At 40.3% G+C, this 25,497-nt stretch overlaps 1 protein-coding gene across 1 annotated transcript; it reads left to right on the top strand.

Moving 5' to 3' along the window:
• Nucleotides 1–527: 527 nt before the first annotated feature.
• On the top strand, nt 528–24,296 carry LOC145457579 (uncharacterized). The gene is made up of 14 exons (XM_080335800.1): nt 528–1,027; nt 2,792–2,903; nt 9,850–9,964; nt 10,185–10,287; nt 16,572–16,639; nt 16,705–16,831; nt 17,312–17,379; nt 18,848–18,977; nt 19,911–19,987; nt 20,060–20,180; nt 21,642–21,749; nt 23,140–23,247; nt 23,996–24,072; nt 24,145–24,296. Exons 1-14 carry the CDS (start codon nt 777–779, stop codon nt 24,294–24,296), a joined length of 1,617 nt encoding a protein of 538 aa, XP_080191926.1. The 5' UTR covers nt 528–776.
• Nucleotides 24,297–25,497: the final 1,201 nt, after the last annotated feature.

Below are 25,497 nucleotides of genomic sequence, written 5' to 3'. Positions count from 1 at the left end.
TCATCAATTCCCGGGATCTTAACAATCACCAATAGCACGTACTATATACTAAGCAAAGTCTTGCAAATTTTTATTGGAGGTAGCACTTTAAAGGGTAGATATCAATATAGAGTTTTTAGGTGGGGAATGAAGGCTCGTAATAAATCGGAAGTGGGGAATTAGGATAAAAAGGTTGGGAACCACTGATCTATAGTGAACTAAAGCTACATTAAGTTGTTGGGTCTTGTACAAGAAATTATATTTCCCTGATGGCCAGGTCTTTATAAGAACTATCCAGCACTCCCAATCAAAATACAGCGTAACACGAAGCCAGCAAAGCAGCAACCTAATATTAGATTCTGAATCCAATCACTCAGGTAGCCTACTCAATTATGCCCGAGCCCTATATAGTTAAATTAGTTATCATCCCTACCCTTCTCTGTAAACTTACGATTATTACGTCACAAGGATTAAATCCATCTTCATTCCGAATCCGATTAGGCACTTGCTGGCATTTGCTTCAGATGAGATCCATCGAAAAGCTTCGATTGAAATATTCGTGTCAATTCGACCATATTGTTTGCTGCTATGTTCAAGTTCTGTACGTCTAAAAAGCCTACTTCAATGAAATCGTCAGTATCATAAGAGAAATGACGTCATGCATCAATGTTTACGTTAAATTCCTGTAGGTGTCGCCCCGAAGTCTGCCTTCTCCGTTCGAAACGAAATCATTCCGTCGTAGCGCTTACAACGTGGTGACGAAGCAATATTTGTTGGCGAGAGATAAGACTTTAAAAATGGAAGCGAAGTTGAAATACGGAGATTTCGAAGTCTACATCAATCGGGACAAGACTTTCCTGGGTCGATACAACTTCCCGGGACAGTTCGACGGTGGCAGCATCGGACTGTCTTCAATTGCGCCAAAACGGCATTTCGTGATTTTAAAGGAGGAGGGTCGGTATGTTTTGAAATGTCGCGTGAAGAAAGGCGTCATCGTTGACGGAAAGATCCTGAATTCCGGAGACGATGCCTATCCGCTTAAACATAAGTAAGTACCATACTGTTTACAGTCATGTGTGATGACAGACGTTGATGCCCAAATTAAGAGACATAAGTCAGTGAAATACAGACCATTTATACTACCGTCCGATAAGATCATCAGGTCAGCTGCTCACGTTATACGATCATGTATATATGATTATATTTGTAATAGTAAGAATAAGCTTAACCCTGAACCTATAAACACCATATATTTGGACATATTCGTTGTAAAACCCGATTGGTGATCATCTTGTCGACAACAAGGTACACTAACCTCATAATATGTAAGCGATGTAATTGCATTCGATATGTAGCCTACATATGTTTCATAATGTGTATAATATAACAGAGTATAACTCATGTTCATTTTTAACATTTTGAGGAAATGTATTTTGCGCAAGTCTGTATATGGAGCAGAGGCACGCAAACTGGATGATAAGTAATAGAAGATAACATAAAATACCGAGCGATTAAAATAAGTGTGGCATGTGTCGGGAGACAAGTTCGATATGTCATGTGGTGGTTTGGTGTCGACTCCATCCGTAATTCTCACTAATATTTGGTTGCAATTCAATATTTCGTATTATCAGTGTTGTGTACGGCTAAAGTAGCGTGAAGTGCGTTGGCGATTGGCGAGAATCGTCTGTGCACAACGTAACGCGATCTCCCGCTGAGATTTTCACGTTATTACTGTACGCGCGGCAATCGTTACCGGTCGCTGGCCTGATTCCGCAAGCCTGGTTCCGCTGGCTTGTACAATTGTACATATGTACATTGTACGATGTACGTAAATCACAACTGCAATAGGCCTATGCGCTCTATACCATTGTTGACCTGCACAATCGCATCTGCATTGGCCTGGTGTGCATGATATTATCGCTAGCCTACATTCGCATCCGAAATAGGCCTGGTTCTAAAGGTATAATCGCTGGCCACTGGCCAGTGGCCAACTATCGCGTCCCGGGCTCAGCATGCTTTTGGTCTCATCTCTCGATGGCTTGAAGACAATGCCTTTAAGTGTATGGTGATTAACTATTGTCATGTCATACTGATTATAGAGTCACATCCGGAAACTGAATGGCATCGAATGTTTGCAAACTGAATTTAACGTGGGCAATCGATTTCCGCTATTACTAAAACATAACGATTAGAAGACGTGTGTCACGGCTGGGTTATAAATGACGAGAAAGTTCTGAACCACCTGAAATCGGTGCCATTATAGCACAGATCAGGCCCAGAAATTTTATTTTTGAATACGGTAGTCGAAGCAGCGTAATGCGAGGCAATACGCTCGCGCTTTTAATTGGTCACCAGCGATCAGAGACGCGCTAATTGAAAGCTTTTCCGCACTTGTTGGCAAGCTTATCATTCTCGTAACATCGTCCACACGAGGAGATTGTATGATCGCCATTTACGCATCTAGTGAATGGATGCTATATTGGTGAATTTAAAAAGAGTCAAACCCTTTATTCATTTCAACACATCACTTATTTTCGACTGGCTACGCGACTGAACATCCACGACGAAGAATTGATGTGATTGCGATCAGACGGGTTAAAGTACTGAAGTACGAGTAGATGTGGATGGCAGCTCTAAACTATACTTCACGTAGAATTGCCGAAATTTGAATACGACTCAATTAAGCAAGAAGGAGACATAGATATACAAGTCAAAAATATATATTATAAGCATGAAAAGGGGTGTCACGGTAATAATAACGTCTTTATGATGCAGGTTACCATTGTATTATTACAATGTCATTTTGTTTCAGTTCTTGCATTCAATTCCCTGGCACCAACATCAAACTTCAATTCTCTTTGGTCAAAGACCAAGGTGGCAAGCAAATTAAGGACAGAACTGGAAAATATAAAGACCATCGCAAGGTGAGCCATGACATGAGATGATATGATTGCCAACGACTATCTTATTATCACGAAGAGAGTAATATAGTAATAGGATTGATCGCGAGTACCGCCGGCCACAATAATTGTGTTGCAGAGTAGATAACCTTACTGCTTAGTCCCATATCCATCGTCAAAGCACCTCAATCGTGCAGACAAAAATAAATCTGATCCGTCCATTTGAAGTCAGATTCGATCTTCACTATATCTTAGGCCCATTTAAAATTCAGTAATTCGCAATATCACTTATTGATTAGTTGTGTTTTAGTTAGTTGGATGCGTAAAATCTGATATTTGAAGTTCTTGAAAGTGGCTGCTTTATCTGTGTATCATCCACTATATTCGTTATGACTTTCCTGATGGCTGTGTAAAATTGAATTAGATGGTTATTGGATTGCGAGTTTGCCAAAATATGAAAAATTCAGTGAGCAATAAGATGCCTGTGAGTTCTACTTTAAAAACTTGTCATGTAGGCATGCAATTGAAGATGTGGTTGGTGATAATAGTATAAATTAAAACCCAATTGTATCCATTTGGGGCATTGGCACAGAACTCTAATTTTATGTAGGGATGCCGAGAGGTGGGTTGACTTGATACACATAAAGGTCTGGCATCATATTACGTCAGAATTGACAGATGATCCGATTCGCATGTGTTCAATATCAATAATTACCTGGCAATTGCATAAGGTGACAAATTACGACACTATCGTGCAAGCGCGTAGGCCGTCTGCGGACGGATGAATTGGTTGAACTAGATTTAATTTAATTTATTGTGGTTATGACATGCACTAATGCCGATCATAGATCGATCGGATCAGTTGCCTCGTGTTGACGAGGCCGCATGAATGATATATATATATATACTCGACACCTCACGCTACCATAACATTGCGGGATAGTCCGAAACAGTTGGCGAGCTCGCGATCTGCCGTCAATATACAACGCGACAACCCAGCAGTCACGAGATTTGAGATTTTAATCTCTCCGTTTCGAGAACAAACGAATACGCGTCTTCGGTGACAGCTAATAAGCTAAAGCTGCTGGAATTATATTCACAAATGCGAAGTATATTCGGGATTCTGTTTAGTATTCACACTAATTTCAGAGGAGTCAACACTTTCGATATCGAAAGCCCACAAGACACCTAATCGTTGTATTTTAATATGAGCGCAAATCAAAATCAGTTAGGCCGCTTGACTCTGTGTACAGGCAGTATGTATTTTAATCAAGTCCGTCCAGGTTCTGTCTTGGGTCACTGTGACATCACAATCACAGCAGGCGCGATAGTTCCGGGCACCGGATGAGATATCGCATTTCTACACATCACATGACAATCGCTACATTTCGCCCTGCACAAATCGACATCGTTATTATGAAGGTTTCGGTCTTGTCGCATCTGCGGAATACTTGCGTTCGATCAGTGTATTGGTGGGGATTTGTTCTGCTCGCGTGAGCAGCATTATTACAAAATACATTGCCTATTTCTAAATCACACAATTCACGAACTGGTCGGCATTCTTGGCATGCCGCATTGCCGCATATTCAAATAAATTCCTAGATATGCGCGACTTACCAAGTATGCATAGCTGAGTTCAGCGCCTTCGATTTGAGGGCATCGTAAGTGGTTGCATATTTTAAGGAGCAATAAATCGCAGCAATAAGCTTTATGTTCGGCGGGCTGCCTCTGGGGTAACCTCGGTATGGTTTGTTATTTATAAGTCCCAATTGTAACATGAGTGGAACTTGAGATAAGGCTATTAATTCTGGACATTAGCCTTCTTAAACAATGTAAATTTCCTTTTGAATTGCGGAAAGAATTGAACCTATATTAGGCCAGGCCAGGCCTGTAATATATAATACACAAAATGTTATCCCCCTGTGTGGCCTACACTTCCAACAAGATATTGAGCAAAATCGTATAAATTTTGTCTGAAGCAACCCCGCTTAACGGCAGTTCACCACTTGACATAAATATCATTTCCACTTACATCTTACATTCTTCGCTTGGTACTACTGGTAAACCTACTTGTTTTGCATGCCCCGATACGATGTGAATCGAAGCTCAAATGCTTCAGTCGAAGATAGTAGCCTACCGTTGATAAATGAGACTGTATTTGTGTGTGGCTTTCCAGTCTGACATGTGCCAAGTTGTAAGTTGTACATTTAATTATCAGCATTAATTTCGTTATCTTGGTAGAGTAGGTATAGGCGTGAGGCCTGTGTGCTGACCCATGGTCTACTAAAACATTATCCTTGATTGGTGGATACCAAATTTTCCTGTTTAAATTAAAAAATTTAATTGGATCTGCGGAGCCCTATACTTGTTAGAATTGAACCAAATTTAGTGTGCAGCGTTTTTTGGGGTCACCTGACAGTTTAATGACTGAATGACTGGAATCCAGAAAAAAAGTTATTTTTGAACAGCCCTGTGCTGGCTGTGCAGTGTGCACTGTGCAGCGTAATGTGCGCAGACGAATCTCGCTAATAGGCAACACGCCTCCCGCTAATCGGCCGCGCGCAACACTGATGATACGACGTGTTGAAATATAAGCTATTAGGGTCAGAACAGGTATTTCCAAAGGACGGGGTTTCGCACTTCAAAAGGTGGGGGATTCGACCCCCGCGCCTGGGCTTTAGCACAATCTGTTATCTGGTAGGCTACATGCCCAGACACATGCAATCTACCAATATAGTTAGCTAACGTTGAACTAACTACTACTGTTTGTTTAGTAGTTGTAGGTCTTATTCTAGTAGTGCATTGAAAAATTCACATGTGTGAGGAATAAATAAAAATAACATATTGTTGTGTGGCGTGAATCGTGATACAAGTGTGAAGTGTTCTGCTGTGTGACGTTCTTGCAGCCAGCTCAGATTCATCACTAGTTACTAACATTAGTGAAGCCAATAATGGGTTGAATTCGGGGGTTGGAGCACCTCCCAGGCTCCCATATCAAACTAGAAACGCCTTACATTTTTAATTCAATCAAATAATTAGTTATGTATATATTGTATCCTTCTGTTTTATTGTCTCAGTTTTTAAACGCTCGTTAGTTCTAGTTGAGAGTTTTAAAAACGTAGTTGTAATATTTTAGGTCAAGTTACTCATTTTGAAAACCCTGTAGTTTGCAGAAGTTTGTAGATGCCAGATCATATCACACATATATAATATCGTATGCTTGCCAAATAAACATTTAATCATTAATACAAAATAAAGAATAAACGTTGAAAGTTGGATATTTTTTCAATTTATGATGCAAAAATAACTATTTGGTTCTACATTAAATATGGCGACACGATCAATTAGTCAGCATTGTTTTTGATTCTCTCATGAATTAGAAGCGCAGAGTTACGGGGTGGCGCGGCCACCCCATGACACATTTATGCGGTGGCGGCCACCCCATACTAAATGCTTGAACGCCCGCCGTCTGCGATTTCAAAGTTATGTATATTTCTGTTGTCTCGCCAGTTCGATACGACATCAGCTCAATGAGATCATCAGCGCTGTTAATTAGCGAGTCCGTGATATCGCGTAAATGCCGACTGTTTACCATTAACGGAACGTGCGCCAATAATTGAATACGCAGCTTCCCGGCGACGACGAACGAGTGCTTAAAAACGCCCCAATAAATTGTAATCCGTGATTTGTAATCAGACAATCGAAGCAACATCTTTTTCGACACGCCTGGGCTGAGGCTGAGACACGTTGTCCTTCTTTTAATTAAATTTTATTTGCGCGCATATTCGTTTACAAAATAAGTCTGGAGTTAGTTTCGTGATACGGTAGTCTATTTAATTAGAGCGCGAAATCGGACATTGTGTTTCTGTATGCCTGCCAATTGAAAGTCATCCATGCACAAAGTGCGCATATTCATTAGGCTACTCTAGCAAGGCTCTGCCAACTTTTATCGGGAAATGCAGCGATGCAGCTTAAATGTAGTTATGATGAGCAAACAATTGTCGCGATGTCAGACTCGCGAGTTGAGGAATTACTGATTCGCTGCGCGCTTTCTCGTTGGCTATTATATGTAGGCTAATTCGTGTCTGCTTTATACGCTCGTATTCCCTCGATGTCACTTGTCAGTGTTTGATTTGTTATCATTACTGCGCATTGTGCAGTGCACGGCGTTGAATTACGCTGTCAAAGATTGATGCAAAACGAGTTTCTCGGTGGCGCAAATTCGGAATTTATTCGATTTGTTTGATCGGCGACCTTCTATGTTCCAATAAACTTCATTGCTGGACGGACTCTATCGAGCGCAACCATATCGCGGATCAAATTACAAACCACTGGGATTCGTATTTCTATTGATAAGGTCGCTGCATGCGCCCTTATTGCTCTTGCTGCAATGACACCTGGCCCCGGACTGATAGTAACCAGCGCGTTGTCGGTATTAAAACCATAGGTGCGTAGCCACGAAGTTACTCATTTAAAACTAGAAATCCCGTCCTTTTAAAATGCCAATCCACTAATTCGTATTATCCATGCTGCGTACTGCAAATTGGTGAAAACCATTTCTATTCGTAATGTATGGGTCGTTGACATCTGATGTGCGCTGTCGTCGCAGGTTTAATTAAGCGCGCCTGTATGCAGGCCTGCACGCTATAATCGCTGGTATGAATTATCACGTGCAACGAGCTAGGTCTGATATAGTAGCAGGACTGGCGCATGTGATAACATCGCTGGCCTAAACTATAGCGTCTGCTACAGGCCTCGCATGATATCTACTTATGCGATTGTTATGTGATAATGGCTTAAGACTGACAAGGTGTAAAAAAGGAATAACTTTGAATCAGCGCAATTTGCAACGAACTTACTCGAATGGACGTAACTGAAATATCAGACGATGTGTAACGCCGAGTTATCAAATGATACGACAGGCCTGAATCACCTAAAATCGGTGCCACTACATAGCGGATTCCACAGCAGACTGCAATCGTATTAAATTGTGAAATAGTTCGTAGCCACCTAGGTTGCGTATTCGATTGTTCGCGAGCGTGTTGGTGAATTGTTGATATTAAAGCGACATCGAGGAATCGCTAATTAACCCCTGAACTCGCTGGCAAGCGTACTTATGCGCGTAAATGCGTCAACGCGATAATGATTGTCCTGTCCATGTATTATGAACGGTTACTGATTTAACGTACTTAACGTTATTAAATTGATGCCAACTTGATACATTTGAAACAATTTCAAACTCCTCCTTTTTTCATCTGGCCACCCCATGTAAAATAAAAGTCGGCGCCTATCTTAGAAGGTACCTGTAATAATATGATCTTGAAGCAGCGCCATTGGATGACTAATATCATGCATACCATAAATCCCTATGCCATATCAAAGAGGCTACGGAACCGCGATAATTTTCCTTATTTCGTCGCTACTTATTTTATGTTCTTTATTCCACTAAAAGGTTTTTGACCAAATCTTTCATGAGAACTTCAGCACTGTTCCCTCTGAGCTGCGCATCACGGTCTCAGCGCACCGAAAATCTAAGCTGCGCACCGAAAATCTAAGCTGCGCACAGAAAATCCGTAGTGATGACCTTTTTTTATTTTATATTTTTTTTCAGTTGACGCCACAAAATACCATATTAACGACGAAAGTGGCTAATTTGGCAGTCCACTCAAACTTAAGACCATTTTTTAGTCGTTACACACTATTGTCTAAGGGACTGCAGTGAATTGGTGAGTGCGCGCAGACTCGTGAAAAAATCAGAGGGAGAATTGAACTTAAGTGTAGCTGTAAGTGTAGTGTAGCCTAAAATCGGTGCCACTACATAGCGGATTCCACAGCAGACTGCAATCGTATTAAATTGTGAAATAGTTCGTAGCCACCGAGGTTGCGTATTCGATTGTTCGCGAGCGTGTTGGTGAATTGTTGATATTGAAGCGACATCGAGGAATCGCTAATTAACCGCTGAACTCGCTGGCAAGCGTACTTATGCGCGTAAATGCGTCAACGCGATAATGATTGTCCTGTCCATGTATTATGAGCGGTTACTGATTTACGCACATACTTAACATTATTAAATTGATGCCAACTTGATACATTTGAAACAATTTCAAACCCCTCCTTTTTTCATCTGGCCACCCCATGTAAAATAAAAGTCGGCGCCTATCTTAGAAGGTACCTGTAATAATATGATCTTGAAGCAGCGTCATTGGATGACTAATATCATGCATACCATAAATCCCTATGCCATATCAAAGAGGCTACGGAACTGCGATAATTTTCCTTATTTCGTCGCTACTTATTTTATGTTCTTTATTCCACCAAAAGGTCTTTGGCCAAATCTTTCATGAGAGCTTCAGCACTGTTCCCTCTGAGCTGCGCGTCACGGTCTCAGCGCACCGAAAATCCAAGCTGCGCACAAAAAATCCGTAGTGATGACCTTTTTTTATTTTTTATTTTTTTTTCAGTTGACGCCACAAAATACCATATTAACGATGAAAGTGGCTAATTTGGCAGTCCACTCAAACTTAAGACCATTTTTTAGTCGTTACACACTATTGTCTAAGGGACTGCAGTGAATTGGTGAGTGCGCGCAGACTCGTGAAAAAATCAGAGGGAAAATTGAACTTAAGTGTAGCTGGTTAACCAAATTTAAAAAATGGAAATCAATTTGTTTTGTGATGCAATAATCACAAATGGCAACACTCAGTGAAGGTATAATGTGGAGTGATTAGTTTTGCACAAAATTTGTGTCCTTTATACTGCAACTGTGTGTGTTGTGTTGTTTTTGTTCGGCTTAATTGGGCCAAATTGTAACCAGACGAGGTAATCTGGAGTGAACTTCCCAAAAATTTTATGAAACGCATTGCCGAGGAATAGGTTGAATGTATGCACTTGGCCGTAACAAAACACAGAGTTCCATGCAGGCCCAAATTCAAAGTGATGCCTTTTTCACATGATTTTTTCCTCCTTTTAGAACTCTCCCGACTCTGGCAGGATTTCATGTCGCACCCGGAAGGCAAAACGAGCGTACCAGTGCGCAAGTCAGGAAGATTCATCTTCCAAGAGAAGAAAGATCGAGAGTGGCGCAGGTATGAGTGTGAGCAAATGTTTGGAAAGGAATGGGCAATTTTCGGAACCTCATTCTAAATGCGAGTGGACATCTCTTTCCGTCCACACCAAAAAGGCATCCATGTTGACCTCGTGTGTTTGACGAGGTTTTCCTACCCTGTTCGCTGTCACTTGACTTGTACTTGATTCAAACTTATAAATGTGAGAATGACTTGTGACTTCGAATTGTATTTTTTTCAGGGGACAATATACCGTCCACTAGGAGCAACCCATCTTCCGACGACTCAAGTGTTCCAGGCACTGGTTCAATCGGGCAACTAGTCCGGGTCAAAAATGCAAAGCGGTATGTTCGGAAGCCGAAATATGTCAGGTTAAAGGGTCTTCATTGTAAAATTTGTGCTGGCCATAGTAATGGTGTAAATGGACGCCTAAATGAAATCCATATCAAAAATTACATATTCTAGTTGCGTAAAGCATTGAATTGGCCTGGTAATGTTGGATTGTATCGATTTGCTGCGTAATAATTTTTAGAGCGAATTGATCCCTAGATTCAATATTTCCATCCGCTGAAAAAACAAATTGTACAATGCCATGTATGAGACAAGATGCGACGTACTGAACAGATAGGAAAATTCGGAAAGTAACCTTTATGATTTCCTAATTTGGCATCCACCTCAACTTGGTGTGTGATGTAACAGTAGGGTGGAGTGAAAAAAAGAAAATTTTGAATTTCAAAAAGTGCCTCTGATATTTGGTCCCAAATCAAAAATGACTAACTTCTATCATAATTTCAGGTTCTTACGCCCTCTAGTGGCCGAGCTAATTCACCAAACGAGTCGAAAATAGCTAATTTTGCCATATCCTGATAACCGCTTATGCTAGAAAGCCAGTTTTGGGTTTAAAATCTGCGGAAGCAACATGTTTCTATCTCACTTCCATAGAACTTTGTCCTGAAAATGTACAGAAAAAAAGTTACAAGCAAATTGTCGATTTTTAGACCGCCATTAACAGTGTTGGATGGTTGTACCAAATTTGCAATGCCAATTAGCATGTGACTGTTTGTTACATTGCTGCTTTAACAACAAAATCTTGTTTGAAGGACTTATCAGTTGATTTTTATATCAACCTAGTATAATTTGGATAGTAGAGAGCATGATTGAACTTTCTTCATAGTTGCAAAGGAGCTACATGACCATTGGATTTGGTACAATGTATTTTCCATAAAGGAGTTTCCTGTCGCGCGAAAAGTCAATCAACTGATATTGAAATTTAGTCAACTAACTCAGTATCACAAGAAATCTAGAACATCAAATTCTTATAAAGAAATGGAAACTACGTTCTTGCAAGATATTGATAAGCTTTTTGGCATCTTCTGCTGCGATAGCAAACAGAGAGATGAAATTTCACTCCCATGTGGCTTAAGGATGGCACCGAAGGATTTGAAGATCAAAAAGCAGAGCGCAAGGGAAAATGTTTGGTTGACGCTGTGTCTCTTTCATCAGCTGACAAAAGATTTCGAAGGCAGTCAAGCTCAATCCAACAACCCGGTGCTTCTAATGCAGGTGCCAGCACTTCTATTGGGCAATTCAGCTTTAATCAAAGTGATTCAGAGTCAATGCAATCTTAATCAACATCTTCTGGTAATGATTCAACTTTTATGGGAGGTGCTCAACCATCAAACCAAAAGCATGTGTTGGGGATCAACAGGGCAAGCGTTTGTGAACGGTATGATGTATTGGACCTTACAGGAGCTGCTGCTCCAACTTGTGTATTGCAATATGTTGGAATAATCAACTAAAAAAGTGATTCGTTTGTGGTAGATCACGGCAAATAACGAGGAGAGAGAGGAAGGTGCAGAAAAGAAATTCAAATAAGAGAAGCAGAAAACTTAAATCTTGTGTATGGACTCTACTTCGACGGAAGAAAACATGACGCTTTAAATATGGTTGAGGCACCCACTGAGAATTCTCTATGACAACAGAGCTGGAGGAACATAATTGTTTTAGTAGGAGAACCAGGTGAGTATTACCTCAGTCACTTGTCACCTCCCAATGGAAAAGGTCGTATTTTGGCAAGAAAATATATCAGTTTATTTCCAACACCGACCTCTGCAAAAACCCAGCTATTGTGAGATCAGACGGTACAGCTTCACTGACAGGGAGATTCAAAGGCTGCATTTGTGCAATGGAAGAAATTTTACAAAGACCACTTCAATGGGCTATCTGCTTGCTTCATGGTAATGAGCTGCCATTCTACATATCCGCCTTGAAAGTTGTAATTTATAATCTTGTATTGCGTGTTTGAATTACGCATTGCTGTGAAAACATATCGTAATGGCAGCTCATTACCATGAAGCAAGCAGATAGCCCATTGTAAAAGTTCATTGCACGAATGCAGCCTTTGAATCTCCCTGTCATTGAAGCTGTGCTGTCTGATCCCACGACACCTGGGTTTTTGCAGAGTTTGGTGTTGGAAATAAACTGATACATTTCTTGCCAAAACACGACCTTTTCCATTGGGAGTTGACAAGTGACCGAGGTAATACTCACCTGGTTCTCCTACTAAAACAATATGTTCCTCCAGCTCTGTTGTCATAGAGCATTTTCCAGTGGGTGCCTCGACAATATTCAAAGTGTCCTCTTTTCTTCCATCGAAGTAGAGTCCATACACAAGATTTAGGTTTTCTGCTTCTTTTCTTTGTATTTCTTTTCTGCACCTTTTGCTCTCTCCTCGTAATTTGCCGTGATCTACCACAAACGAATCACTTTTTTAGTTGAATATTCTAACATATTGCAATACACAAGTTGCAGCAGCAGCTCCTGTAAGGTCCAATACATTATACCGTTCACAAACTCTTGCCAAGTTGATCCCCAACACATGGTTTTGGTTTGATGGTTGCGCACCTCCCATAAAAATTGAATCATTACCAGAAGATGTTGATTGAGATTGCATTGACTCTGAATCACTTCGATTAAAGCTGAATTGCCCAATAGAAGTGCTGGCACCTGCATTAGAATCACCGGTTGTTGGATTGAGCTTGACTGCCTTCGAAATCTTTCGTCAGCTGATGAAAGAGGCACAGCGTCAACCAAACATTTTCCCTTGCGCTCTGCTTTTTGATCTTCAAATCCTTCGGTGCCATCCTTAAGCCACATTGGAGTGCAATTTTATCTCTCTGTTTGCTATCGCAGCAGAAGATGCCAAAAAGCTTATCAATATCTTGCAAGAACGTAGTTTCCATTTCTTTATAAGAATGTGATGTTCTAGATTTCTTGTGATACTGAGTTAGTTGACTAAATTTCAACATCAGTTGATTGACTTTTCGCGCGATAGGAAACTCATTCATGGAAACTACATTGTATCAAATCCAATGGTCATGTAGCTCCTTTGCAACTATGAAGAAAGTTCAATCATGCTCTCTACTATCCAAATTATACTAGGTTGATATAAAAATCAACTGATAAGTCCTTCAAACAAGATTTCATTGTTAAAGCAGCAATGCAACAAACAGAAACATGCTAATTGGCATTGCAAATTTGGTACAACCATCCAACACTTTTAATGGCGGTCTAAAAATCGACAATTTGCTTGTAACTTTTTTTCTGTACATTTTCAGGACAAAGTTCTATGGAAGTGAGATAGAAACATGTTGCTTCCACAGATTTTAAACCCAAAACTGGCTTTCTAGCACAAGCGGTTATCAGGATATGGCAAAATTAGCTATTTTCGACTCGTTTGGTGAATTAGCTCGGCCACTAGAGGGCGTAAGAACCTGAAATTATGATAGAAGTTATTCATTTTTGATTTGGGACCAAATATCAGAGGCACTTTTTGAAATTCAAAATTTTCTTTTTTTCACTCCACCCTAATGTAACAGTGTTTGGTGATCATCCTTATTCTTCTGTTTTGTGTTAGACATTCTTCGTTGCGGTTTGCAATGACTTTTTGAACTCTGATGGACTGAACTTAATTTTTGTTGTATTTCTTTCCAAGTCTGAATTTGATTCAATTTCTGAATTATTGTGAATAAGTTATTCCAACTTTAATATAATTTGGAAAAGTAGAAAATGGTCCAGTCGTTGACCCTGGTGGTAGATTGTAAGCAGATCGCCTGCAGCAATCGCCCACTTGGAACACCTTATGTCAATTACGCCGGTCAACGAAATGAAATTAAATTTTAGGCAGAACATCTGAAAGCCGTTTCTGGGGTTTTCGAGGTTGCTGATTACGAATATCACATTAGTTTTGTCAGATTGGCTCTCTGTCAGAAGATATTTATACCCCTAAAAAAGTCCAAAATTATCCTATTTACCTTTGAATATGTCACTCGATAGGAAGAATTTTTTTTCAGATTTTATACTATGCATAAATAGATAATTGACTATGAAGAACCCTCATGTCGTTCTCAGTCATTCTATCAATATTAACATGACCCGGTGCGAAATATTTGTTAGTCAAAAAAGCAGTTTATCAAGCCTGAAAATTGTACTTTAGCGCAATGGAAATACGTATTCTCCTGCATTAATTGGTCATTCTACCAAGATAAAAGAGGAGTATAAAGCTATAAAATTTGTCCTTAAAGAGCTTAACTATAGTGCTCATATGCGTCACATTTCTTTTGACTTGTTAGTGGATAATTCTCCGCCGAATCAACAAACTGGGTTTACCTATAATATCTCTATCAAACGAGAAGCTTAAATTTGGTATCTTTAATAGATTTCAGATTCGAATACGAATGAAAGATTCCAATTTCATATTAGGAAGGAGTTCACTGCATGAAATTTATCCTAAGATGTAGGAAATGAAACTTTTCAGATGATCACTGATCACAAAGCACCCAACTACAAACAGTTGGTCCGAAAATTCGATTCTGCATATGGAAAACTTGGTACGAGCATAAAAGTTCACTTCCTGTTCAGTCATCTTGATATATTTCATGATAATCTTGGTCATTCGCAAGGGGAGAGGTTCCAGCAAGACATGAAAACAACAACAGAAATATATTAGGGCAGATGAGATGAGCATATTATAGCAGACCATTGCTGGAACCTTCCGAGAAATTGCACAATATTGCTTACAGGCGAAAATCGTTCAAAAAGAATTCTGCTTTATAATAAATGAATGATATTATATTCCAACTGATTATGTCAAATTTACAATAGGTGGTTGACATAAAACTGATTGAAATATTTGAGTATCTATGTAAATACTTATATACAGGACTGGATCTCATTTATGTAGCCTACATGATATCCGTGGAAGTGTATAACTTTGATAAATCTAATACCCCTAAATATAGTGCTGTTGCTGTATTTTGATTTAAAAGAGACTTTTGTGTTTAAGATAGCAGGTAGATTGAATTTCCAAACTTTATCGTGTGACTGATCCGATTTTCTATGTGGCCATTACAGCGAAAATGGGAGAAAAGGTCAAAATAGCCTCATGGGTTATCTCCAAAACAAGAGCTAATTTGAAAAAAAACAAGGTGATAATCGGAATCAGTGCCATTCAGAACCCCCTAAACCAGTATCACTTTGTCTGCCTAAAAATTTGTATTGACCGGTGTAATCAATATATTCACCAACATCAGTGATTCCCAACCCCGGCTCTAAGTTCGCCTCCTGTGGCTCTCATCGACCACTGAAAATCCTACAGAAATAAAATAGATAGTCACGGACGAGTGCTGTTTTTTCTGTGAAAACTTCTTGTCAATTATTTGAAGGAATAAGATAATTTGAAATATACCCATGAAATATGACCATGATTTCACCACACAAGGTGGAAATGCTGTGAAGCGTTCACAACTTCACAGATATTTCTGTTCCACGAACGTGTGTAGCTTTGTACTACGTGCTTCGAATGCTTAGATGCGGCCTATTCTGCTCCCTAGTCGGATAATAGTATCAAAACTGTAATTCTCGTCGACAAATCATCTTGACATGCAATGGTCCGATAAATTGAGTACCGGTACTTGAAATAATCATCGTCTTATACTACTCGATTCGAATTGTTGAAAGTTTGTTCGATTCAGATTAGCGACATCAATTGCTGAAAACTTGGTGTTAAAAACGTGACGTTTCAATGAAATATTGCCTGACAACATCAAATTATGCTTGTTCAAATTCTAGATATGTCGGTAGATGTGCGAATACCTGATTTGCTATGTATCCCTTTTTTAGTCGTAATAAGTGTTGATTTATATATTTTCATCTGCTCAAGGCGCACAAGTCACAATGTAACGAACAGATAGGAGGTTGCCAAAATGACCAGTCACGGTACAAGTTCATTTTCCTGCCATGCACTATACATTTCTTTTGTAGCATTTTCAGGAAAACCAGAAACTAGACTACAACTAATATGAGAGTATCAAAATTATAATTGTGGCCAACTATAAATTCTTACTGGTAATTATTAAAAGACGGTAGTGAAAAATTATCACATTTCAATACTCAACTCAAATCATAAGTATTACTACTAGATTCAGTTTCGAGAATCTAAATCATTGTCATCAGCCGCCTGCCCTGTCTATTGGCAGTTTCCAGTACTAGAGAGACGTTATTTTTTCCTGATGTTTCTGGTCGAATAGATTTGAACCTGCCCATTAACATACGTATTACCGGCACGTAGGTCGCATACTATCCTGTTTGACCACCACGCTGAGCGGCAAAATGCATCATCAGATGAGGAGGGAGCAGGTGTGTATGAATTGAACTGTCTTTCCTGATCTCAGGTGGATGAATAGCACATGCGTTTTCTTTAGAGTATGATATATCCCCCATCCGTAGCGAACCACCATGGCCAGACTCGTTTCTCGAACATAGTCTACCCAGTGTAGCAATCCGACTCGCAATGCGGAAGCCTTATGATCGGAAGCCGAGATATTCCAGGTAAAAGCGATGTCCTTGGAAAATTTGTGCTGGCGATCTTAATGGCGAAATTCGGCGCCAAATGAAATACATCCTGACGGTTGCATAATCTACTTGTGCGAAGTATTGAAATCGACTTATTAATGTGGGATTACATACAATAGAAATCAACATACTAAAAGCCCATGGCGGGAGTGTCCAACCTGCGGTAGGTTCTGAGAGGCCCGCATATGGCAATATTGTCAATCTTGAGGAACAGCTGACGTAGATCATTAACATTCGCCTACAGTCCACATAATGGATAACAAGCTTAGATTTTGACAAACTGGAGCAGCTGTGCATGTAAATTTCATTGCATCACATTCACAATGCACCTTGTTACGTGTAAATTTTACACAATGCTAGCAAGAGTCGGTTCTTCAGTAGTATTTCCCTGCTTATATTCTAATTGATGTATCACTGATTTATAGGAGAGGGTAAAAGATGCATCCTATTTTGCAGCACTCCAACGAAAGATTTGGAATTGAACCCTACCACCAGCGGCGCTGCAAATGGGGAAGAGTTGCCAGGTAAGTCTTGAACTGTCCATGAACATATTTTTGAAGATAAAATGTATATTTCCTAGAAAACTAAAACAAAATGAATATTTATTGCAAATCACTCTGACTCCGACTGTTCCTGTTGAAATACCTGTTCCGGAATGTGAAACTTTGCTCTAGAAAGTCTCCCTGTATTGTTCCGTCGAAACGCAACTGCGGGATACCAATTGCTTAGTTTCATATGAGATTATAAATATAGTATACAGCAGGGGTAGCCAACCTTTTTGCTATTCACGGCAGCATTTTGATTACTTATGTAGCCCACGGCCGCATTCCAGGACATAGTCGCAATGAACGATCTGGACACGAAATACCCATGTTGAATTGTCCATGTCCGTTTCCGGTGAACTCCGGACTGATGTACTATTTCATGTTGTCTTACTATACACATCTGAATCTCAAGTGGTCATGTAATGAAAAATTCGGGGGAGGGGCTTGGTCGCGCGAAGCACAAAAAATCGTTAGATTGATATTAGTAGTTTGACAGATTACATTCAAGTATTTTATTTAACCTTTCTCAGCCCATGTGATTAGGTACACCGGTAGGGTTATTGGAGGGAGTCTATTCAAAAATGTAGGGCAAGTTATAAATGATGGTGCATGTTTGGGTGGGCCAATTGCTTTCTGTTATTTCTTGACCTCCTATCAGGATTGTCGATATAGTGGTAAGATGTTTCAATCTCCCAGATGTACCAGAAACAGATTTCGTTCTGAGGAGCTAACGATTCCAAGTTGGTATTCTATATGGGGTGCATAATTTTCCTACGCTGGTCCCATCTGTACTCTCGAGCTCGGATTGCAAAGCGCGCTAATATATTAAAATTTAAAAATGAAGACGAATTGAATCGTGCACAACATGAAGAAAATTTGAAGATCAATGGAATCGCTCGAAGAGTAATTTATTTAATAAAATTTCGTGCTTAGATTAATTAAAATTGGGAGTCAATTGATACGTTCAATTTTTATGTTGACGGCTGCCTACACACACTAATTGAATTACGTTCCCACGGCCGCACTAATTTCCTTCTAGGGCCACAGGTTGGCCACCCCTGGTTTACAGAATAGGCATTTCAGAATACTGTAGTTTCAAACTCACGACCCAACCTACAAGGCCAAAAAGGGCGTATGATCACACAATGTGTATCAGTTGGGTCAGTATGGTGATGCAACATTAGCAAAGCTTTTCATCATTCATTGAAGGATGTAGACAATGAAAGTTTCATTACTCTGTACAGAACAAAACGATGCTAGGTTAACATAAGAGTCAGGTTGAGAACCTCTGATCTATAGTAATCTATCATATGTGTATTGTGGTAAAATTTTTGATTCAGGCAATTTCAGGCTTGCAGATGAGTGTTAGTTTTCCACAATGTAGTAACGTTTGAGAACCACTGTATACTCTTGTATGTATGGATAGCACATTGTGGTTTATTTTAAGGAGAGGATATACCCTTGACCGGTGACGAGCTACACTCTGAAGACTCGTATAATGGAGGAACTGCTCTATCTGGCCAGCCTATCCGGCTCAAAAAGTCGATACCTGCTGATCAGAACCCGGAATATTCTAGGTGAAAGAATTGCTATTGAAAAATTGGTGCTGACGATCGTACCCTGAAATTCGACGCGTAAATAATATCGATACCGACATTTACATATTCTGCTTGTGCAAAGTATTGAGATCGGCCTGTTAATGTGGGATTACATCGCTTCTGTGCGTAATAATTTTTAGATGGCAGTAATTGTCACATGTATTGAGCAGATAGGAGGATACAGGACCTTTTACGCTGTCTCAATCTGCATACTTCTACAAACCAACAATCTAATTCATTGACGGTCACCAAACTACTGGTTTTGAGAAGTTCTACTTCTGGTGCTAACTGCAAATTTTGAATAGGGAGTAGTTGTAGTTCTAGTGGTGCATTTTGAAAATAAAGTAGTTGGTACAACACTATTAATTTGGCACAATATACTCGTAGTAAATAGGTCTCTCCGGCATTTCACGTTAATTTACTTCAAGGTTGTGGTGATGAATAATAAATTCAGGTCGATTCACCCGCCTGCCTATCAAATCCGAATATTTTAGTGATGGATACTAAGATGGATATGTTCCGGATCCAACACGGCAGTCCGCCAATTGAGTATGTCTGCACTAGGTGAAAATGTTGTGTGTCATCCCGGACTTGACAGTAATCTATGTTCCATCAACGTGCGTAGATTCGGGCAATCGAGCTTTCGAGGCTTCTAAAACGGAATAAACGATCAAAATTATATTATTTGTTGGCAAAGTAACTTTTACTGGCAATTATAAAAGTACTCAAAATGATCATCTTTCGATCCTCGACTCGAATTATTAGACTGATTACTCGATTCAGTTTCAAGACCACAAATCATTGCTATCATCATCCGCCTGCTCTGTATATCCGCAGTATTCAGTATTAGAGACGCATTTTATTCTTTACGTTTCTGGTTGAATTGATTTGAACTTGCTAATTAACAAACAGTTCTCGGTCAGCGCCTAATATCCGATTCAATCATCCCGTGGAGCAACACAGCACGACCCCAGAAGAAGAAGGAGAAGGTGTGTATGAATTGGCGTTGCTATCGCATTCCAGATCTTGGGCGGAAGGACAGCACATGTTTTTATTTTCAGGAGACACTATATCGTCCACCTCCAGCTATTTCCTAAATGACGACTCGTACTCTGTCGGGATTCGGTTGCCCAGTGGAGATGCCCGGCTCAAAAAGCCAAAGAATGCTCAAATGCAAAAAAGGTTGTTGTTGAAAAATTTTAGCTGGCGATCGTAACGGCAAAATATGAGATCTATATGAAATCTTTACCGACAATTGCATATTCTACTTCTGCAAAGCATTGAAACAGCCTGTTAATGTTGGATTACATCGCGCCGCTGTGCAATAATTTTGATGCAGAGGTTATTCAACTTGAAATGTCACTTCAATTCATGATTTTACTACAACGATTCCAAAATAATTGCATACTGATTTTCCAAAACTCTTTTTCGTATAAATTTTGACTCGCTCGTGAATCGTGCATATTGTTGAGGAATTGAATGAATGAAGGGTATTGATAAGAGTGGTTTCAATTCTTTATGCCCAGAGGTTAGGTTAATCAATGATCAACCTATGACCACTGTTCTGGAAGATTCATTGCGAATCTGAACCGGCCGAATGTGATTCACGATGTAGTGATTTTAAGGTTTGCTCTGTCCAAAATGCAAACAAACATGATCGAGTTGGTCGCGAAAAGAACTGCTTCATTTGTTGCATTCGCACCATAAAATTCAACAAGTTATTTTGTGTTGATTTATTAGGTCATTTATATGATTCCTGAAAAGTTTGAAAACCACTGATTCGGAGCAAAATGACAGTAATCTAATTCTAATCTAATTGGTGGAAATTGTCGTTGGATTACCTGAAAATGCCATAGGACAATTATACAGTGCAAAACGAGCCAAACTTGGCGTACAGACATTTTCAAATCTCGTGCCATTATTCGAACTCAGATTTAATTTGAACTGTATTTCTGCCTACGTTCGAATTTAACTCAATTTGTGAAGCAAGTAATTCCAACTAATATCCAATGTGAAAAAGTAGGAAATAGTCAAGTTGCTCGAACATAATGGTAAAATGAGAGGCCCGCAAGCGGCAATCGCCAATTTTTAACACCTGATGTAGATCCTCAACATATTCGCCTACATCAGTGATAACCCATCGCTGTCTAAGTTCGCCATCGTGTGGCTGTTATTGACCACTGTTCATTTGTATGATCATTTCATGTCAATTCCTCAAAGGGTCAAGATAATTTGAAATACAATTATTTTTGACGATGCCTCATCATAGGAAGTGGAAAAGCTATGATGGATTCACGATATCACAGATATCTGCGTTCCACCAATGTGTGTAGCTCTGTATTACATGTGTCGAATATTTTGATTCATTTTAGCGAGCTTCCTCGGAGAATAGTACGAAAACGATAATTCTCATCGACAAATCCACTTTACTGGCAATGGGCATATGAATTGAGTAGGCTAGTTGAAATAATCGTCTTTCACCACTCGAATCATTAGAAAATGACCCGATTCAGATTGGAGACATCAAATCATTGTCATCACCATCCAGCCGTGCTATCGATGATTTCGAGTAGGCCTACTATTGAGGCAATCTTTCACCTACGTTTCCAGTCGGTTCGCTTTTAACCTGCTATCATTAAACAGGGTACAGAAAGCTTCTTCTACCTCTTGTGAGGAAGTCGCGGAGTCTTTGGTTCCGTCACTGACCAAAGTCAGCAGTCCGTTCAGGCCGCCAGTGCCAGAAAATCCAAGGTAATAGTGATGTTGAAAACTTTGTATTAGACTCTGTAAGAGATTTTTAGTTGAAATAATTATTCATTTCTACATTTTCATCTGCCCAAGGCAATTAAGTCATGATGTATTGAACAGATAGTCGTCCCTACCATAGGCGCCGAACGCTAATTTTCCTTAGGCATGCGAGTTCGATGACGTCACAAAGGAATGATGTCATGATCCGACGGAATTGATATTTAGGGATAATATAGCATCAATTCATGAGGGTTAAGTGCCTGCATAAATGCCGATTATGCAATATCTGCGTGTTAACAAATTTGCGCGTATGATAAGCTTGTCAACGAGTCCGGAAGTGCTGTCAATTAGTGAGTCCCTGATCGCTAGCGAACAATTAAATACGCCGCTTATCAACGCGTATTACGTAACCTCGGCGACGATTTGCGCAAGGCAAAATGTCAGAGTTGTTATGGAATCTGTTCTATAATGGCACCGATTTCAGGTTGTTCCAACCTTTCCCGTCTTTTACAACTCAAGCCTTGACAGTTGACACACATCTTCTGATGATTATGTTTAGGTATTAGCGGGATTCACTTACGCATGCACGGCGCACTCACAATCGCACATGTCTGCGGACATTCGATGTCATTCAGGTTAGCGATGCCGCTCTTTAATTACAATCGCTAACCAACAAACACCTAACGGCATTGTCACCAAGCCATCGAAAGATTGGAGCTAGCGCATGCTAGGCTCGAGAGATGGGAGCCAACGCATGCCTGGCTCTAGACGCGATAGTTAGCCAGCGATGATATCTTTCGTACCAGGCCTGTTGCAGATGCGATTGTGTAGGCAAGCGATAATATCGTGTGCGCCAATGCAGATGCGAATGTGCAGGCAGCGATGGCACCGGGCCTACTGCTGATGTGATTGTTCATCATGCTCAAGCGAGTGAAACTAGGCTTGTAGGAGACGCGATAAAGCAGGCAAGCGCCCCAAGCGATGATTGCCGAACGCACGGCAATCAGTGACACAATTTCGCGATCATCTCAGCGGGAGATCGTGTCGCGTTACATTGTGCACAGACATATCTCGTTAATTGGCAACGCGATTGTAGCTAATTGGCCGCGCGCAACGGGTTACCTCGCTCACATAAGCGGTAGTAGGTAATGTCGTAAACGGAAATACATTGCGATTCGTTCTAAATAACACAATCGGGGATTATGCCGATTCATGTCGAACCGAATTCTAGGCATGCCGCATGCCTAAAAAAATGTCTAGGCATGCCTGGCATGCCTTGCATGCCCAGGTTCGGCGCCTATGGTCCCTACTCAGTAGTTTTGAGTACTATTGAGCTATTTTTTTTCTTCAACGTTTCCGGCCAGCTCGCTTTTAACTCGATATCATTAAACAGGGCACGGAAGTCTCCTCCTTCTTCTGCCGAGGAATTGCCAGGACCCTCGGTTCCACAAGAGAGAAAAGTGGCCCATCCGCGCGAGCCATCACTGCGAAAAATTCCAAGGTGAGAGTGATGTTAAAAAGTCAGACTTCGTAAGAGAAAGCACAACTCATAGTGTCGAACTTAATTTCATTTAGCCTAGGCGTCAAATGTTGACGGTCAGCTTACTATTGGTATCGGTTGTTCTGGTCCTAGTTCCAAGAAGTTTGGAAAAGTGAGTAAGTCTTGTTTTTGTTTTAAGGAGTTTTCAAAAGTGAGTAGTTCCAGTTCTAGTGGTGCATTTTGAAAATGAAGTAGGTTTTACAAGTCTGTTGAGGCGGCGAAATATACTCGTGGTTAATGGGTTTCTTCGACCTTTTCACGTTAATTTACTTCAAACCTGTGGTGGTGACTAAGAAAATGAAGGTTAATTCACCCGCATGTCTGTCAAATCCGAATATTTCAGTTGTCGATACTAAGACGGATAACGTCCGCGTTCAACACTGCTGTCTGCCATGTATGCACTAGGTGAAAATGTCGTGTGTTGTTCTGGACTGCACTGAAATCTATGTTCCACCAACGCGCGTAGGTTCGGCAATCGAGCTTTCGACGCTTCTACATTGGAATAAACGATCAAAATTATAATTCTTGTTGACAAAGTAACTCTTACTGGCAATTATCAAAGTACTCAAAATAATCATATTTCAATACTCGACTCAAATCATTGTCATCATCCGCCTGCTTTGTATATCCGCTGTTTCCAGTACTAGGGATGCGTTTTGTATTTTATGTTTCTTGTCGAATCGATTTTAACCTGCTCATTAACAAACAGTTCCAGGACAGCGCCTGCGATCCCACTCGATCGCCCCGTGGAGTATCACAGCAAGTATGCAGAAGAGGAGGGAGAAGGTGTGTATGAATTGACGTTGCTATCCCCTTACAGACATTGGGCAGGTGGACAGCACATGTTTATCTTTTCAGGAGACACTATATCGTCCACTTCCAGCTATTTTCTTACTGACGACTCCTACACCACCGGTACTCGGTTACCCAGTAGAGATGTCCGGCTCAAAAAAACAAAGAATGCTCGGAAGCAAAAAAGGTTGTTGAAAAATTTTAGCTTGCAATCGTAACGGCAAAATTTGAGGCCTAAACGAAATCTATACCGACAATTGCATATTCTACTTGTGCAAAGAATTGAAACAGCCCGTTAATATTGTATTATATCGCTCTGCTGTGTAATAATTTTGGTGCAGAGGTTATTCAACTTGATAGCAAGCCTGATTTCATTTGGCCTAGGCATCAAGTGTTGACGGTCAGCTTACCATTGGTTTCGAGTTGTTCTAGTTCTGAGAAGTTTTGAAAGGTGAGTAGTCCTAGTTCTTGTTCCAAGGAGTTCCGAAAAGTGAGTACCGAATATAGTACGCCCCCATGTATAATACGCACCCTTAAAATGGCGTGTAAATTCTGGGAAAAAGCCTGTACCCAAGTATAGTACGCACCCTGCATTCGCAGTTCATGAATAGTTGTGTTTTAGTATTTGATGTCATTCTGTTTTGCGACGTGACTGTTGAACAATCATGACATAACCATCGCCAATGATTATACACTAGGGTTGTCCAAAATTTGGAAAATCTTACGAATCCTCCGTTGTAATGTCTTATTCTATAGATTATTGATAAAAAACGACAATGGGCCTAAAAGAAGCTCACAGGAAGGCCGTTAAGATTTCGTGCAAAGCGTTTGAAAGTAGCTGCCGAAGAATGGGCGTGCCACAGACCATAGAACGGCGAGAAGACTAGTAATCACGAAACCACGGTTCTTGATTGGCTAATCGGCTATGCTCCAATGACCACTGCAGCAGCAGCTTGCTGATTAGGTGAACAAGGAGTCTGCTACCGGCGGCGATTCTGAAAGCGCGCTAATGTAGGTTGACAGATAATGAATTACGATTGATTCATGGTATGTTGAGGTACGAACTACATGATGACCAAACGACAGCTACTTCACAAAAACGTTTAAAGCATGACCGCTTTATTGTGAAGGAAACCGCCGTAGCCTATATGCCTTATTTTGAACGAGGGAAAGCATAGGCACTTATGCAAGTGGCGACGGATTTCTAGTTTCAGAAAGGATATATCAATATTGAATACAAATATAAAGCTTAACAGTTACACTATAATTTGTGTAATCTTATTGGGCTCAGGTTGTAGTACATAGTTGAAGTTTTGAATGCTCTAGGGATCAGCAGAATCGGACGGTTAGGCTTGGCACTTATCAGACATTCATTGTTCACACAAATTGAATTCACTTATAAGTGTTTTAAAAGTCCCT

Source organism: Botryllus schlosseri, chromosome 15, assembly GCF_051294905.1.
Source record: "Botryllus schlosseri isolate E-star chromosome 15, Bs_hap1, whole genome shotgun sequence".
In the NCBI taxonomy this organism is placed as follows: domain Eukaryota; kingdom Metazoa; phylum Chordata; class Ascidiacea; order Stolidobranchia; family Styelidae; genus Botryllus; species Botryllus schlosseri.
The sequence above is the reverse complement of the archived record's forward strand: the minus strand, read 5'-3'. Positions and strand labels throughout refer to the sequence as shown.